The sequence below is a fragment of the Sorex fumeus genome, unplaced genomic scaffold, assembly GCF_029834395.1.
Source record: "Sorex fumeus unplaced genomic scaffold, SorFum_2.1 ptg000039l, whole genome shotgun sequence".
Classification (NCBI taxonomy): domain Eukaryota; kingdom Metazoa; phylum Chordata; class Mammalia; order Eulipotyphla; family Soricidae; genus Sorex; species Sorex fumeus.
Genome location: NW_026606096.1, coordinates 32,763,341 through 32,782,260, shown reverse-complemented (window position 1 = coordinate 32,782,260; position 18,920 = coordinate 32,763,341). Strand labels below are relative to the sequence as shown.

At 49.2% G+C, this 18,920-nt stretch overlaps 1 protein-coding gene across 3 annotated transcripts in view; it reads right to left on the bottom strand.

Annotated features, from left to right (window-relative positions):
* SLC10A7 (solute carrier family 10 member 7) overlaps window positions 1-18,920 on the bottom strand; it is a 212,532-nt gene that overhangs the window by 29,905 nt on the left and 163,707 nt on the right. For all 3 annotated transcript variants that reach the window (XM_056119048.1, XM_056119050.1, XM_056119049.1), the window contains 2 exons: window positions 18,454-18,489; window positions 4,199-4,282 (listed from right to left, as the gene is read on the bottom strand). In XM_056119048.1, the coding sequence (XP_055975023.1) occupies window positions 4,199-4,282; window positions 18,454-18,489 (120 nt within the window). The remainder of the gene's footprint in view (window positions 1-4,198; window positions 4,283-18,453; window positions 18,490-18,920) is intronic.

The following is an 18,920-nucleotide window of genomic DNA, read 5'->3' as shown; positions in this document are numbered from 1 at the left end:
TGTAAAGGTCAACAGCCATTCCTTTGGTTTGTTCTGGTGTGGGTACACACCTAGAGTCGCTCAGGGGCTGCTTCCCTGCAAGCTTCACGCTTGGGGGGGTTCCTTTGGGGGACCGCGGGGGACGACACACTGCTTAGAGGGCCTCAAACTCTTTGGAATAAGCCTTAAAAGTAGATCTTGGGATTAAAGTTACTGTTGTGGTAATTAAAATTTCTATTTTTTTTTTCTTTTTGGGTCCCACCTGGCTCTGCGCTCAGGAATTACCCCTGGCGGTGCATGGGGGACCATATGGGATGCTGGGAATTGAACCCGGGTCGGCCGTGTGCAAGGCAAACGCCCTACCTGCTGTGCTATTGCTCCAGCCCCAGAATTTGCATTTTTTTTTTTAAATGATTCTAAGGCCGGAGAGAGAGTTCAGTGAGCTCATGGAACACAGGTTTTGCATGCAGGATGCCCGGTGGTCCTGCCAGCATGGCCCAGAACACAAACAGGAGTAGCTCCTGAGCATCACCAGGTGCGGCCGGGGCCAAGATCCCAACCTGAAGGAATGAAGCAGTAATTCTAAAGCGCAGGACTTTGCCCGAATTCCCTGCCTCCCCTTCAGGTCAAAATGTAAAGAAAGTAGAATAGTTGCCTGCTGATGGACGAGGATACACGATTTGGTCCGAGAGAGCTTCAGGCTGGAGTGCATGGTTTGAGTGCTGCATGGTCCCCTAAACACCTCCTGAGTGATACCTGAGCATGAGGCTAGGAGTCGCCCCTAAGCACCTCCAGGGGTGGTCCCCAAACAAGAAACAAAACAGAGGAATAATTTTGGATAATAAAACTCAAGGATGTTAGTCTCCTATTTTTTTTACTTTTTGTTCCCCAGATGAATGCAATCTTTCTGTCTGTCCCTCTATTTCTGACTCATTTTGTTTAACATGATACTTTCCATGTAGTACCACTAGTATGCAAATTTCATGACTTCATCTTTTCTAACAGCTACATAGTACTCCATTGTGTAAATGTACCAAATTTTCTTTAACCAGTCATCTGTTCTCGGGCACTCAGGTTTTTTCCAGATTCTGGCTACTGTAGAGAGTGCTGCAATGAACAAACAAGTGCAGATGTCACTTCGACTATATGAATACTGGGATCCGTGGTGGTGGGAAATGGGTACTGGTGGAGGGATGGGTATTTGATGATTGTATAATCATTGTATAATAGTCTACAACTGTACCTCATGGTGTCTCACTAATAAAAATTAAAAAAAAAAGGACAAATTCCTCAGGCAAATAAATAAAATAAAATAAAATAAAACTCAAGGAGCACTGAGGGTCTCATGTCCTGATATGTCACTATGGGGCGTAGCTGCTGATTCGAAGGCTATAGAGGAGGTTCACTCCAAAAGACCTCAGGGTCAGAGACATGGGTCAGGGGTCAGGCACTTGCCTTGCATGTGACTGACCCTAATATGACCCCTGACACCACAGGTAGTCCCTTGAGCACCACCAGGAGTGATCCCTGAACACAAGAGCAGCCTCCAAACACCTCCAGGTGTGGCTCAACCTCCTCCCAGCCCCCTTCCCCACCGAATAAAAAGAAAAGATCATTTCAGAATCTGCTGTTTGGTAGCGCACACCTGATAGTTGCCCAAAGGCAAGTCCTTGAGGAAATAAAAGGAGTTATTGGATCACACTGTCCCCCATATTGTTTTAATGAGCAATGGTTAAGCATGGGGGGGGTGTCACTGCAGTAGGTCACTGAATGTATGTATGAGCCTAATCCCTAAAGGAAATGTCCTCCCCCTTTCCCACCACCACCTAAGACAAACCAGTAAAAATGAATGAAGTGCAACTCCAAAGTCAAAGTCATTTAAAACCCAAGGCGAACCTTTCATGATCAATCAACCTCACTAGCTGCAGCAGGACTTAATCTAAGAGCGTCTTCCTTAGCTACTGAGTACTCAGAACCTCATCTCAGAGCTGGACAGGACTCTCGACACGCCGAGGAGCAAGGCTTGGGGGTCCTCCATCTCCCCCGCCTATGGGTCTGTTCCTTCTGAACACATCGGGTTTAATGCTAGCTACTTGCTGAAGGAAACAACCAGGAAGCTGAGGAGTGGGCAGAGGGACAGCGCGACCCCCATGCATAACCGTTAGGGAAACAAATGGCCTTTCCCTGTTCTGCACCTCTGAGTGACTCTTGTCTCCTTTTCAGAACAAACCGCTTGGAACCCTGCCAGGCCCCATGAACCATTCCCATCTCCATCAACAATAAATTTCACACAGCAGCTCTTTTTGTCATGTGTCTTTAGAAAAGTGTGAAAATGTTTCACGAAGTAGTGGGTAAATTTGGGTTGATACACCCTGAAGAGGTACTCACCTCCAGGAAGTGTTATTTTGGGGGTAAGGGGAGGTCATATTTAGTGGTTCTTAGGGATCTATTTTTGGGGCATTTTTTAATTTTGGCTTTTTTGGGTCACATCCAGCGATGCTCAGGAATTACTCCTTGAGGTGCTTGGGAGACCATATGTGATGCTGGGGATCAAACTAGGGTTGGCTGTCACTTAGAGGGCAAATGCTCTAACCCCTGAACTGTCTCTCTAGCCCTACGGAAACTCCATCTTTTTTTAGTTCAGTCCATTCCTTTCCCCACAAATGTTCTCCATTTATTAAGAGCCCAGAGTGTTTTCATTCTCTCCAGACTTCTTTGCCACACAGAAAAGGAAACAAGCCTTGACTAGAGCTGGATGAACACACTCTGCTAGTGATGTCTCAGGATTCTCTCTTGGGAAAAAAGAAGTGGGGACGTGTTGGCTAGAAGCATCTTCTGCAGACTCAGCATGTAGGCCCAGAGTGATGGGACAGTGGGTAGGGCGCTTGCTTGGAACATGGCCAACCTGGGTCCAATACCTGCCTTTCCCTTGTGCCCTTCCTGCTGGTCACTCCAGGAGAGATCTCTGAACACAGAGGCAGAAGTTAAGCCCTGAGAAGCACCACTGCCCTTCCCGCTGTATTTTATGTGCATTGTTTAATCCACACAACAATCCTCTAAGACCATACTACGGTAGTATTTAACAGAGGATGAACCCAGGGCAAGGGAGATTAAGTAACTTGCCCAAGGTCACACAGCAAATCAAAGATATAACTAAATCTGGAATAAACCTTTGTGCTCCGAACCCTCCCAATATCCTTCTTCCTGAGACTGACTCATCTAAGTGATGCATTAAAGTTCATGTTTCACTCCTGTGGCTACCCATGATTAAGATAAACCATACTTGTTCTGAAATTTGCATGCCTGGAATTATATGTTCATTATTAACTTGAAGACTCTTCCTCGTTCACTAAGAATAACGGAAACCACATTTTCTAGGATTTTAAGAACGAATAGGATTGAGACAATAAACTAAATTAACGGTTTTGAAAGGTTTTTTTTTGGGGGGGGGAGGTTGCTGGAGCGACAGCACAGTGGGTAGGGCGTTTGCCTTGCATGTAGCCAACCTGGGTTCGATTCCCAGCATCCTAAATGGTCTCCTGAGCACTGCCAGGAGTAATTCCTGAGTGCACAGGCAGGAGTGACCCCTGTGCATCGCTGAGTGTGACCCCCCCCCCCCAAAAAAGCAAAAAAAATAAAAGGTTTAGGGGCTGGAGAGATAGTACAGTGGGTGGGGTACTGTCTTGCATGGGGCTGACCTGGGTTCGATCCCTGGCATCCAGGAGTAATTCCTGAGTGCAAAATCAGGAGTAACCCCTGAGCATGGCTGGGTGTGTCTACCCTTCAAAATAAAAAAGCTAACAGGTTAATTGTTAAAGACACAATCACAAGCTTAACTGCTGCTGTTGGAGGCATCTATGAAGAATCAGCCAAAGACACACACTAGCTCCTGATAATGGTAGGGAATGCCAAGATCTTGTTGAAATACAGAATAAAGTAATGATCTACTAAATGTCTTTGAGCTAATTACTTACCTGTGAATAAGATACTAAATTAAAAAAAAAATCAGGATTCTAGATAGATGGCCATCTAAAAAGCTTCATACGAAGCAGACTGATAGAAAAAGAACAAAAGAAAAATTTTGGGACTGTTAAAACCTTTTGTTTTAGTCTTAGGATTTTCATCCAGCTGTCTCTTCTGTCCCTTCTCTCAGTTTCCTGGCTGTTACATAAGAACACGCAATCCAATCTTAAAGAGCGGCGAGAATTAGGGACCTTACCTGTCCGATAATGAGGGGCACCACCACGGTCATGAAAAGCTGAGAGAAGATAGAGGTGAAAGGCACAGAGGAGGAGGAGCCCAGCTGTAAGACAAGAACGGGAGAGGAGTCAATTCCCAGTCAGCTGCCCCGTTCTGCAGCTAGTCGATGCCCTTGGTGAATTCTCTCATATGCACCCCTGAGTCGCAGCTACGAAGAACAAGCAAGTTGCTTTCAATGTTCGAAATTCAGCGAAAGCAGACTGCTGAGTAATTTCAAAGTAACTTATGTTTGGAGACAAAGATTAAGGAAAAAACAGTAACTTCCTTAGCTATTTAAACGAATGATGTATTTCTTACTGAGTTGAATTGCTAATTATTAAATTCACCTCTGAGTGAATTTAAGGCCACTTTATGTTCCGACTGCTTGACATTTCACCTATAATTACAACTTTGTGTAGTTTCCATTTTACCTACCCGCTGAGACCTATAACAAACAAATATGTCTCATATTTCCATTAGTAAGATGATGTTATTATTGATGCAAATAAAATCCTAAGGTCCTTCTTCCTTCAAAGTAAAGGTGATTTGCCTCATAGTCTTTAAAATGGATTTTTATAGAGTCTAGGAAACGTAAATCCTGAAACCTACTACCTTTTGACTTAAATATGTTACTACACCATTCCTAAGTTGGCATGGTTTACCACATGCTCAATTTTTTAAATACATTCTCTGTTCCCATTTTTGGTTCTCTTCTTGCTGTTGATCACAGTCTCAGCTTCACGAAGATTTGAAAGCCACCAGCACAAGGCAGTGTGTGTCTCCATACCCTGTTCCACACTCACCAGAGCCTAAGCCATCAACAACTGTTGTCTTCCTAAAGCTTTTCAAGACAGCCTGTTTCCAAACCTCTCTGGACCAACAACAGCTGGTCCCAGAGTCATCACCTCCAGGATTTCCTTCTGCAGCTACTAAACTCTCAGCAATGATCTTCCTGGCTCTTGCAACTCACTTCTATTCCTCCACTGTAGACCGAGACTCAAGTTCACTTTTGCTTAAGAGTATTCAAACTTGAGGGGGATGAAGTGATAGCACAGCGGGTAGTGTGTTTTTCTTGCATGTGGCTGAACCCGGGTTCGATTCCCAGCAACCCATACGGTCCCCTGAGCACTGCCAGGAGTAACTCCTGAGTTCAGAGCCAGGAGTAACCCCTGTGCATTGCCAGGTGTGACCCAAAAAGCAAAGAAAAAAAGAGTATTCAAACTTGGAAATTCCTCATGGAAAAAATCTTTTACAGTTATTATTAATTTTGGGAGGGTTTTTTTTTGGGGGGGGGGAGAGCACCCTGGTGGTAACTCTCGTACTATCTCTCCAGCTCCCTGCTGTATATACAATTTTGCAAAAAAAAGAGAAAAAAATCCAAGTAGCAATGATTAAGAATGCTAAATAAAACCAACCAGATATTTAGAACAAATGAAGCCCACAGCTGAAAGGAGAGGATGTTTTCACTGATTCCTAAAACCCACACAAAACAAGTTTCCCTGGTTATTTTCTAAAATTCTGTCCCTTTCCCCTCGTCTGAAACCAGATGGGCTCAAGATCCCACACTAGGCCCTGCCCGGCAGAGGAACTGTTCATTTCCTGCCCGCCCCAGCACTGACCACTGGCTGCCAGTCTTGCCCACACAGAGTGGGCGTCTGACCGTTTCCTCCCCAAGCCATGTAAGCAAGTGTGAGGTCTCCAGGGCACCGCGTCCAAGCTTGCATGATCCCCAACAGGGCACTGCAGTCAAGGCCGTGAGCCCTGGACGTCACAGAGGCAGAAAAGGGAATGTCTCCGTCTGTCCCTTTCTCCATCCATCTGTCCCTTTCTCCAATCAGGTCATAACAGAGCATCGCACAAGCTCTGCCCAGAAGCCTGAAGCCAGTGGTTCCTCAGCAGAGGCGGGGACACGAAACCCAAGATCTCCCAGGGCCCTTTGTCCTCTCAAAAGCCTGTGATGCCGGCTGCTCCTGACCGGGAACACGGGCTTGCGCAGCCCTCCCTTGCCACTCTCTCAGACTAGAAGCCACGGGTGCAAATAAGAGAGAGCAGAGCCCATCAGGACGGGGAGGGAGCAGTGGGGATGGGATGAGGGAATCCTGCAGTAGAACCCTTCCACACTGGGTTTTCGTTCAGCAAGACTCCTTTCTTCTGAATCCACCAGCGGGCCTGTGGCTGTGGTCAGTGTGAAGACATGGGGGTCCCCTCAGGGCTGCACTTGATGCTGTGAGGCCGGACCCTGCCATCCAGACGTGGAGGCCCGGGAAGACGAGGAGCAGGGGGCAGGGCAAGGCATGAGGGATGGATGCAGCGTGGCTGGAAGCCAGGAAACCGGCGCTTCCCACGTCTCAGGGAGGAACCTGCCACGCTTGGGAGAGTCCAGGCCTGCATGTCAAGATGCTCCGGCACATCCGGGTGAAGGCTCAGAAGAGATCCCTCCCACTGCCCACCCAGCCTTCCAGATATGAGCCTCCAGATTGTCCTACTGAACCATCACTTCTGCGGCAAACTTTCACCAGGAAAATACTTCTTTAGAGGAGAAAACTCAGTGAATGTGTGTGTGTGTGTGTGTGTGTGTGTGTGTGTGTGTGTGTGTGTGTTCTCCTGTTTGCTCTTGGTTTTGTTTTTGGGCCGCACCGGTGGTGCGCAGAGGCTTTGTGCTTGGAAGTGACCCCGGTGGTGTGTCCCAGGGACCATATATGGAGTGGGGGTTGAGCTGGATCAGCTGCAAGCAAGGCAAGAGCCTGAACTCCTGCCCTCTCTCTCTGGTCTATTCCTCCCCCCCCCCCCCCATTTTTCCCCCCTGTTCACACCTGATGGCGCTTGGGGCTTACACTGGCTCTGTGACCATGGACCACTCCTAGCCGTGTCTGGGGGAGCCATATATGACGCCAGAGACTGAACTGGGGTTGGCTGCCAGTTAGCAATTAGCTCTGGCCCGTAGGTTTCTGTGCTTTGTTTGGTATTAATTGACTGATTGTTTAGCTTTTTGTCCTGTATCTACTGGTGCTAGGGGCTGACTCCTGGCCCTGTGCTCTAGGATGGCTCCTACGGGTACTCACCATATACTATGTGGTTTAATAACACACTGGGAAGTTGTTCGGTGACAGTGGAGAATGTGGGAGTTGGGTGCATAGTATTCAAACAGTTCCTGGTGCCTTCCAAGAGCAGCTGCCCTTCTCTGCGAGGCATGAGACACAAGCGCCCGTGCCGTGGTGATGCTTGGGAGCCAAGGTCTGTGCTGTGTCCACTTGCACACGTGCACGCACCATGTCTACCGCGTGTGCATGCTCACTGCTTCCACCACCACATGCATACACACCCCGTCCACCACCATGTGCGTGCAAACTTCATCGACCACCACGGGCACACTGCCTCCACTGCCACACACATGCACACAGTGTCTACCACCACGTGGACGCACGTTCCATCCATCACCATGTGCACACACCACTGCCACGGGCACTCATCCACACACACACTGCGTCTACCACCCTGTGCCTGCACACTCTGTCCACCAGAACGTGCACATACACTCCATGTACCATCACGTGCATGCACACTGCATTCACCACCATGTGCACGTGGACTCCGCCCACATCACACTCGATGCGTGTGCACACACACACTCCGCCCACCGCCAAGTGCCTGCATGCTCTACCCATCACCCTCTGGATCCACGCTCCGCCCACTGCCCCGTGCACGCACACTCTGTAGAGAATACTTGTCCCTGCTCTTTCCGTCAAAAAGTTCTAGCCCTTTCCCCAGACTTAGTTCAAGAACCACTCCTTCAGGAATTATTTCCAAATCCTCAAATGCAGCCTGGGCGGCACTCAGTTGGGGTCCCCTGGAGCACTGTACCTGCCGGTGTCCCGGACAGTCTTGCTTACACGTCTGCCACACGGTTAGATTCTGTTCCTGACTGTCACAGACACAGCCCTACTCATGTCCCTGTCTCTCCAGAGCTCCGCAGAGAGACTCTGACAAGGAGCCAACGGTTCCCAAATGCCAGCACCTCCGAAAAAATCCAGGTAGTTGGTTCAAACACTGACTCCCTAGTTCCTAGCTCAGAGTTCCTGATTCAGGACACCCGGGCAGAGGTGTGGGGACATGGGTGGGCGATGGTGAGAATGTCTGACATATTCCTCCGCGGTGCTGCTGTGGCTGAGTGGGGTCACCTCTGAGAACCACAGGACACAGTAGGGGCTTCACCAAATGCCACCGTTAACTAACAAAGGACTAGAGGACTGAGAGAGAAAAAGAGGACTGACCACACTCACTCTGGGCTCTTCCAACTTCAGCTAAGTCACAACAAATTGTAACCCAACAAAGGGGTCATCAGCCCAGGCGTCTCCTACAGGGACAGTGACAGCACCCGGGCCCCAGGCCAATGCGGCTGCGTGCTGGAAACTGTAACACAGTTTCAGGCTCCTAGAGGCAGGTCATTTTAGTTTTCACCTTTCCTAAAAGGCAGTGGGGACCCAGGACAGTTCAACCAGCAACTACGTTGGATCCTTTCTCTCACGGAGTGTTGGTGAGGGCGGGGCTGGGCGAGTGGGTGGGCAAAGCTGCACCTCCCACTTCTGTCCTCCCTCAGGGGAGCAAAAGAGAGGGAGTACGTGTGTATGTGTGTGTGTGTGTATGTGTGTATGTGTGTGTGGCTGAGAGGAGGAGCCGTAGGACAGACAGATGCCAGGAGTGAGAGGGAAACAGGCATGCAGCCTTCATCCATAGAGCTCAATGATGCTTGCTTGCCTTCCTTTCTTTCTTTCTTTCTTTCTTTCTTTCTTTCTTTCTTTCTTCTTTCCTTTCTTTCTTTCTTTCTTTCTTTCTTTTCTTTTCTTTCTTTCCCCTTCCTTCCTTCCTTCCTTCCTTCCTTCCTTCCTTCCTTCCTTCCTTCCTTTTTTTCTTTCCGTCACACCCGGTGATGCACAGGGATTACTCCTGGCTCATGCACTCAGAAATTACTCCTGGTGGTGCTCGGTGGAGCATATGGCATGCCGGGGATCGAACCCGGGTCAGCCGTGTGCAAGGCAAATGCCCTACCCACTGTGTTATTGCCCCAGCCCTTCGATGATGCTTTCTCAGCGGGGGCTGTGGATCGGATTCACACAGGACACAGGAAATGATCTAAGTGACTTTCCCCCCCTCAACTCTTTCAAGGATGGCAGTAAATCCCTTGACCAGAGTAAGTGTACTAGAAGGGAGTTAATACAACACACACACACATACACACACACACACACGCCTTAGGGCATGAGGACCTATGTCTCTAACCTGGCAGAGAAGGGCCGAGCCCGCCACAGGACTGGCAGCTATCAATCCATTCATTTTATACCCAATTTGATGGGGAAAGAACCTGGCACCCCAGTCAGTAAAATATTATGGGGTTAAACTAACAAGACTTCAAAAGACACATGAGAAGCGGTTCTTGATGAAGAGGCATGGACTGTCGGCAAAATCATAGTTATCAGCTTGCAGTTAGAAAACAGATGGTGCGTTTTAAATCACTCCTGTAAGTGAGCTGACCTGTAAATTGTCATTAATGCACCAGGTCTTCACTTGCTCTGCTGTGTAATCAGCCTTTTATCTCCTACCAGGGAAATCCATTAGCCACAGGCATCTCCACTATTTTTGTCTCTTCTCAGCTATTAAAACATTATTGTATTAAATAATTCACCCTTGATAACTGGTCTTTGCTTTCATTTGCACCACGTTGGAAGCAAATAAGAACAGATATTTACAGTTTATGGCAGCAGAATGATACGCCTCTTTCCCAAGGACTCCCACCCCCCACCCCTACCCCCAGAGTCTTACCCTGAGGAAGGCCAAGAAGGAAGGAAGCAGTGGGTCTGGGGGTCCCCTTCTTTTTTTTTTTAATTTTTATTAGTGAAACACCATGAGGTACAGTTGTAGACTTACAAACTTTCGTGTCTGGGTTTCAGTTATACAGTGATCGAGTACCCATCCCTCCACCAGTGCCGATTCTCCACCACCACTAATCCCAGTATCCCTCCCACCCTCCATCCCCCCATCCCACCCTGCCTCTGTGGCAGGGCATTCCCTTTTTCTCTCTCTCTCCTTTTGGGTCCTGTGGTTTGCAAGAGAGACATTGAGTGGCAATCATGTTCGGTCAATAGACTACTTTCAGCATGCACCTCCCATCCTGGGTAGATCTTTCCAACACCCTTTATTTGGTGCTCCTTTCTCTACCTGAGCTGCCTTTTCTAGGGGTCCCCTTCTTCCACGGAAGACATGCACTGCTGGCAGGAAATGTCTGTCCCCAAGCCCCCGCCCTCAAAACCCTGTGAGACCAAGACCTTTCTCCAGAATGCACAGCTCAGTCTTTGTCTCATCTGCCTCCCATATACCAAGGCCATGAGCTCCACACAGCCCAGTGGACAAGATAAGTGGACAAGTAACTAGGACGTTTATCACATGTAAGACTAGCCGATGCCTCAGAGTAAGCCAGGTCAGCAGAGAGATGGACATCAGGTAAAGACAATGATAGGTTTTGTATCTAAGTGCAATCTCTCTCTCCCTCTCTCTCTTCCCTTCTTCCTTCCTTCCCTCTCTCCCTCCCTACCCTACTTCCTTCCTCCCCTTCTTCCTCCCCCCTCCCTCCCTCCCTCCTTCCTTTCTTCCTTCCTGCATACCAGGCAGTGCACAGGTCTAACTCAGAGATCACTCATGCCACTGCTTAGGGGACCACACAGGATGTCAGGAATCGAAGCCCAGTTAGCGGCGTGCAAGGTAACTGCCCTATCCGCTGTGATATCTCTCTGGCTCCTTTCCTTTTTGAGAGGAATACACAATAAACCTGCAGTGATTTTTGAGAGATTAAAACCACTCAGTTTGTCACATACTAAATTAAGGCAATACCACACAAGATGATCTCACAATAACCCACAGAAACTAAGTATGATGGTAAGTTCTGGTTGCTGACACCACACTGGCTGTTTAGGGAAAGGTGCCTGAATGGAGGAGAAACTGTCCTTCTCAGCCCGAAGTGGAGAGGTTTCCAGGTGCGGCAGGCTGGGGGAGGGGCACTCTGGCATCTGGGGTCCCAGTGGGTTTGGTCCTGAGTGTGGGGCTTATCTGTGACTGCCAATCTGGCCTGGCAGCAGTGCAGAGCTGAGGCTCCTCCACAGAGTGCTCTGAACCGTGGGCACCTGTGGGCACAGGTGGGCAGGCAGGCATGTGACTCTGGGGGCCCCTGTCTGCACCAGCAGCACCTCAGGGCTGGAGTTGTGGAGGAAGTCAGGGGCCGGGAGGCATGAGATCTACTTGCCCTGTGCACTGCCCTGTCCAGGCAGGCCTGAGAAGGCCCGGGGCAGAGAGGAGCTGACCTCTCGGGGTCATCGGTCCCATGGGGTGGGGGGTGCTTACCACGGTAGCCTCTAGGGCAGGTGCCCCAGCCACTGAAGGGTCAGGAAGGTTTGCCCTCTCCCCCTTCCTCCTTCTTCTCCTCCACAGCAGGACAAGAATTCCAGCCTGGAGACTGAACAATTGCTGCCCAGATGATAATGAACAGGAGAGACGAACCCAAGGAATGTACTGAGCCTGGGGCTGCATGCACATGCGTATCTGCATGCGTTTCCATGTCTGTGTGTACGGATGTGTATGTGTGGTTGAAGAGCTCAAGAACTCAGAAAAAGCAGTTTTCAGGAGAAGTCAAGTCGTATGAAATCAGATGATGGTGCGCTCACGTATAAGGGCGGCCTTCACGCTACTGACCGGGCAAGCTTATGTGTGCACTTTTTGGGGGTCTGTTTTTTTGGGTCACACCTAACAATGCTCAGGGCTTACTCAGGACGCTCTGCACTCAGAAGTCACTCCTGGCTGTGCTCGGGGGGGGACAGGATGTCTGGGAGCAAACCAGGGTCGGCTGTGTGCAAGGCAAACCTCCTCACCACTATACTATCACTTGGGCCCCGAGGTGCCGTTTCTAAAACCAAATACCCCCAGATGCTGACGGGACCAGCTCCGGAGAAGAAGATGGTCTGACGGTCTGACTTAGAATTCGGACGCCGTGACTGAAGGGCTTCAGGCCTTTCCCGGGCAGGCCAAGCACAGCCTGTGTCCTGCACAGGAGGGGGCTTGACCCAATGACAACAGCAGTGAATCTGTAGCTACAGCTGCCGAGGTGTGACAGAGGTGAGGTGGGGTGGGCAATGGCACCAAAGCAGCCTGGTCTGCTTGCACAATTTTTTTTGTTTGTTTGTTTTGCTTTTTGGGTCACACCTGGCGATGCACAGGGGTTCCTCCTGGCTCTGCACTCAGGAATTACCCCTGGCGGTGCATGGGGGACCATATAGGATGCTGGGAATCGAACCCGGGTTGGCCGCGTGCAAGGCAAACGCCCTACCCACTGTGCTACTGCTCCAGCCCCTGCGTGCACGATTTTAACACAGATTCGTGGCTTGCTTTGACTCAACTTTCAGTGTCTCTTCAGGGATCCTCTCCTTTCCTTCCGCTCCTGAGGAAGATGGAGCTGTGAAGAAGGTGGGACATGGCTGGGAGGACCCTTGAGGGAACAGGTCGGCGAGAACAGCTGCGGCAGTGGAACCTCGCCCCAGGCCCGGCTCAGCACCCCGACTTCAGCACCCTCCCTGCCACTCTCCGGCCGCCCTGGAGTTTCAGACACTCGGCCCCTCCGGCATCTCTGTGATTTGCGGCTGAGTAATGACTATAATAACGGCACAGAGCACGGCGTCAGGGAGCCACGTCAGAGGAGACGGAAGAGAGGCAAGTTCTCTCGGTGCTTTGGGATGTAAGCAGAGAACCCGGGCCCGCACAGGTGGGGAGAATCCCAAGTGAGCAGAGCTCTGGGCCGCACCCATCTGCCTTCTCTGTCTTCAGTCAAAGACTCATTGCAGAACGACGCTTCTCTCAAAATGTTGTCTACTTTAGCGATCTTGTTTGTCATATTGTGATTCTTGCGGTGTTTTTCCTTACTACCTTGGATTTGGATGATTTCTGCCTGGATTCTACTTTTTCTATGAAATCATCACTTTTTTTGTTTTGTGAGAAGAATCAATGCCAGATTGATCTTTCTAGCATTCATAGTACAAAACATTCAGATACTGAGTAAGAGAACAGATGTTCTGTCTAATAATGGCGGGAAAATGCACGTGGTGGGGGCAGAATCCCCCAGCTGTGCTCAGGGCGTACTCCTGGCTCATGGTCAGGAATCCCTCCTGCTGGGCTCAGGCGACATCTGGGATGGAAACGGGGCTGGCTGGGAGCAAGACAAGCACCCCCTCTCCCCCCAACTATATTCACTCTGCCCAAAGAGCATCATTTTCCATAGCAAGGGCAAGGTGAGATTTTGGAGTCAGGCTGGGTCCTAACCTTTTAAGCATTTATTTGCCACGTACGCCATTCCCATAATTTCTTCCTCCCTGACTTCTGGATTCCCCTCCTCCTGATGACATTAATGCTGTTGCATCCATCTAGTGGACGCTTACCACTTGTGACACTGTTTCCTGAGGAAGTAGACTGGGAATTCTAAGTAATGGTTTTCAGGTGCAGTTCTTGAAGCGGAGCAGGCTCTGAGTTTATGCCACCAGCAGGGACTCCAGGGGCTGCTGCCTGGCCGCTGCCCACATCACAAAGGATGGTCACTGCTCCACCATTCAGGAGCAGTGGAACATGCTAGCCGGAAGACACAGGGCTGGTCGGGCAAGCTCTCTGTGTTCCAGAAAGGAATGGTGATGTTTCATGAAAAGTTCCCTGGCCTGCACCAGCAGCCATGGCAAACACATGCGTTCTTTGCACACAAGACTACTAAGATTCTAGATCACAGTGCTTCTAGAAGATTCTAGAATCTTAACAGCCTTAAGAGTCAGCTCACTGGAAGGGTGTGGATGGGTTGGACTCAAGCTACACCTCCCTCCGGTACGTGCTTCTGAAGAATCTTGCTTCCTGGAATTATGGTTATTTTCCTTATCAAGGGTCAAGTGGAAAGAACTAGTCGCTGTCTCATTCTTTTCAGATTACTTCATGTGTGCACACATGTGCGTGCACGCTTCCATATACATGAACACATGTTGGGTCCTCCTCCTTTTATGGGCGTAAAAGTTGAGGCAGTGAAGGTTAAGGAGGGTCCACGGTGGCAGGTGCTCCCTGCACAGTGCTCCTCAAGTGGGAGTCCAGCCTATCCAAACAACCATCCCAACCCCGTCTGACACGTCTGTTTCATCTGCTTGTTTTTTTGGGCCACAGTGCAAAACAGGCATTTAGATTCTGAGTAAAAGAATCGATGTTCTGTCTAATAATAATGGGGGAAAGTAACATGGGGAGGGGGCACCCCTCTCCCCGCCCCCCCACCCCAGCTGTGCTTAGGCTTACTGGCAGTGCTTGGGGATTACTCCTGGCTCTGTGCTCAGGGATCATTCCTCCAAGTGCCCAGGGAGTCATATGGGATGCTGGTGATTGACCCTAGGCTGGTCACTTGCAAGGCAAACGCCTTGCCCACTGTACTCTCTCTCCCGTCCGTCTGGCACTTCTAATTCCCCTTCCCTGGTTTTCCCATCGGGTGCCAGATGTGTAGCACAATCACCCATCTGGCACCTAAAGTGTTACGTATTTGTTGGTTATTTCTTTCCACTAGCATACAACCTCCATCAAAACAAAGGTATCTGTTTTGACACTGCTATAACCTTGGGCCTCAGGAAAGTGCTTGGCCTATAGAACCATCACTACTGGATGAATGAGAACTCTTTGCTACAAAGTTTTTCTTGAGGAATCTTTGCTATGAGAAATGAGAGAGAGAGAGAGAGAGAGAGAGAGAGAGAGAGAGAGAGAGAGAGAGAGAGAGAGAGCGCGCGCACAGACATGGAGTGCCAGCAGGAGGTGGGATTTCATGGGGAAGATGTTGAGGATCACAGAATGTGCATGTACTTGTAGAAGTGACCCAGCAGCCTTGGAAGAAATGATAGTATAGGAGAAAGAGGAAAGCTGGTATGAGTGACACTGTTAACTAACTAGGCCATGGGGGATGGCCTGAGTGGCTGGACCCTTCAGAGATAGCACATCAATGAAAACTGAGGGGAAGGCAAAGGAGGATGCAGGCAGACGGGATCTTCTGAGCCTTCAATGATTGTTACTAATTTCTATTCTGTCTCAGTTGAAAGGGAAAATAAAGAGAAAAGAGGTTCTTGAGATCTGAAAGAAAAGGTGTGAAATAACGAGAGAGAGAGAGAGAGAGAGAGAGAGAGAGAGAGAGAGAGAGTGTTAGGGGAAGGTGATAGGATTGTGTGTCTCAATTGGATTTAGGTCATTAGTTTCAACCTATGTGACAGTCCTAGTCATGTATGTAGTGGGGAGATGCTGAGTTAGAGCCAAGAAAGTTTGACTCTTGGCCAACCTGGGTTTGAACCCTAACACCTCATATGCTCCCCTGAGCACAGAGCCAGGAGTAAGCTCTGAGCACTACTGAGGCCAAACAAACAAACAAACAAACAAACCCCAAAACAAAAACAAATCTGTCAGACCATTCCAAAAGGAACATTTAGATTGCTAGACCCAGGTCCCACGGCCGCTGCCAGGGAAGCTCACTTACTGGGCCTGTTTCAGAGACTCCTAAATAAATCTCAAGAGGGATCAACTAGCCACACAAATTTATTTGATTATGGGTTTTCGGCCGAGACCTTCAGGGTGACCTTGGAGGATAGGCCAGCTCCCGCCCTACCAAAGCCCTGGCAGTTGCATCCATGCCCCAAAGCCACCGCTATATCCCCACCGCAGGACTGAGCTCCACAGAGAATTTAATCTGCCAAAAATTTCAGGTACATGGTATTTTTTTTTCCCTGAAAATTCCAGGCCCTTTCAGAGTGGGGATGGATAATCTCTGCCCACCTCCCTGTACTTCCAGAAGTCCAGGCAGCCACACCCAGTTCTGCCCCAGTTAAGTATTCTGAATTTTCTGGGATGCACTCCATACTGCGGCTCCAAATTCTATAACATGGACAAACTCATAATTTAAGAGCGAGAAAAAGGTATGACACAGGGTTATGCCATATTATGATTGAGCTGGGAAGTTTGTGACAGCATGAAGAGAGTAAGCAATGGAAGGAAGCACTCAGCAGGGCCCAGGCACTCAGTCGCCTCAAGTGCCACCCCAGTCTGAGTCCCCTGGGGCGGGGCACTGTGTCTTCTTCCCCGATGCCCCTCAAAGGTCACAGCAATAAAGAGATCCCATTCTGGGGCCAGGGAGACAGGGCAGGAGCTAAGGCGTCTGCCCGTGTCTTACCAACCTGTTTGATTCTCAGAACCACAAATGGTCCCCCAAGCACTGCCTGGGGTCACTCCTGAGCATCTCCAGGTGTGGCCTAGAGGATCTAGGGAGAGGAGAGACAGGGAGGGAGGGAGGGAGGGGGGGAGAGAGAGAGAGAGAGAGAGAGAGAGAGAGAGAGAGAGAGAGAGAGAGAAAACAGAGAGAAGACAGAGAGACGAGACATAGAGACGAGACAGAGAGAGACGAGACAAAGACAGAGGAGAGAAAAAGCGAGGAGAAAGACACAGTCAGACACAGACAGAGAGAGACAGAGAGACAGAGAAACAGAGAGAAAGAATCAGAGAGAGAGCCAGAGACAAACAGAGAGAGGAACAGACACACACACACACACACACACACACACACACACACACAGATGTCACATTCTTCTGCACTAGGCAAACTTTGGCCACACAGCCATTGGCGGTTCACCTAGTAGCTGCCAGGCTCTAGCCGACTCTTCCGACTCATGGTTCAGATGAGGGTCAGATGTGTCTGATCAGTCTACTTTTCAGGGCCCATTCAGTGCAGCTCCTGGGGAATTGTGATCCCAGGTCTGGGAAATTCACAAGGACGATGCCAACTCTAAACTGGGTGAGCAGTGAGGTTCATGCCAGGTATTTTTCCTCCAAGTGAATACACATCGATATTCACTCGTTTCAGTTGGACTCACTGCAAATTCGGACTGGGTAGAGTCCGGATTAATGAGGCTGGTTATGCTGAGGGAAGCGATATGACTCCTTTTACTTTCCCAGAATGAAGCTGGCTGTTGAGAAAGGATGGGAAAGCTTGGCTTGATTACCTGAAGATGATGCCTTTCATGAAAGATGCAGAACCCAACTGTTGAGTAGCGAATCACTCCCTCTCCACTTCCCATCCAGCTTGTAAGAAGAGGACCAGTCCCACACTCTATTACTCTAATTGAATTCCAACTTGGGTAATTACATTATAATTAAATAAAATTTCCCCATAGTTTTAGCTCAGTGACAAATAGTGCTAGTCAAACAGCTACATTTCACTCCCAGAAACATATCCTTACTACACTGCAGTGATAAGTGGAGTGATTTATAATTGGGAGATGTGTATGAAAAATGCACAGTTCATAAAATATTTTAGGTATCATTCATGATTACATATGCTTTTCTCAGCATGAGATAACATTAATTTCTATTATATAATCTTTCATCTAATTTCTCATATGCCTTTGTGCCAAAGGAAGACAGCTAATTAGCATTTCTTATTTTCAGAACAATTTTGGTTTAGTTAAGCGGTAGCTTGTTCCTTTTATTTCTCTGTGTTGTGGTGAGTGTGTACAAGAGAGAGAGAAAGAGAGGGAGAGCAAGAGAGAGATATTTCCTGCAGTATCGGGGATTGAACCCAAGGCCTCACACATGCAAGGCTCTAGTGCGGAACCAGCTCCCCAGATGTAATTCAGAACCTCGGGAGACAGACCGGGGTAGGTGTTATTGCTTCCCGTTATACACAGGGAGAAAATAAAAATCAAGACTGTCTACTCAGCAGAGAATAAGCCAGTTAACTCTCAGGACTGTGCTTGGAACCCACTCTTCCTCGGGGCCCCTGGTCCAAGGTGTTCTAGAAAATACTGGGTTATTCAGCAACCACTTTCTTTTGTTTTACTAAGGAGAAAACCAAAAGCAGAGCTTCTGGGACCTGGGTCACAGATCAGGAATGTGCCAGAGTCGATGATTTCATGAGGAGTCTGAGGCCTCGTACATACCTGGGTCCTCATGACGTCCGTCCTTGCACCCACACTACAGAGATTGTGTCTACGTGGTGTGCCCCAGGATAGCTCAACGGGGCGACCATGTGAGGAAAGGGTTATAAAGAGGTGCTAAAGCCTCCACATTTCAATGTTGACCCCTTCGTGATCTTTCCTAACGGTGGCAGGTGACTTTTTTAATCAACGGTATTAAAGACAACATCGAGATACTCACAAAAAGCAGCAGGAGCAAAGGCGTTATCACGATGCCCTGGAAGAGATAAAAGAGAGGAGGGTCATTTATCAGCCTGGAAAGCAGCTGCAGCTTCTTTGCCATTTTTATTCCGGTTTCAAGTTGGGGCCACACCCCCGTGGTGATCGGAGCTGACTCTGGAATCTGCGCTCAGGGGTCACTCCTGGCGGGGCACGGGGGGCTTGTAGGGGCCCGAGCAGGCCATGTGGAAGGCAAGTGTCCCATGCACAGGACGGCTGCTCCAGCCACCCTTGGCCACTGAGACTCTGATGCACAGAACTGCCTCCCCTTCCCACTTCATAAAACGGAGGAGGAAAAGCAGAGGGGACCCTCATTTCAGCTCTCCCCGTCACGTTGCCGACACCCTGACATCAACTGCAAGTGCCCCCATGGATCTCCCCCAAACTCGTCTTCCCTTCGAAAGTTCTGATTCTTCCCCGGCTGCCGCC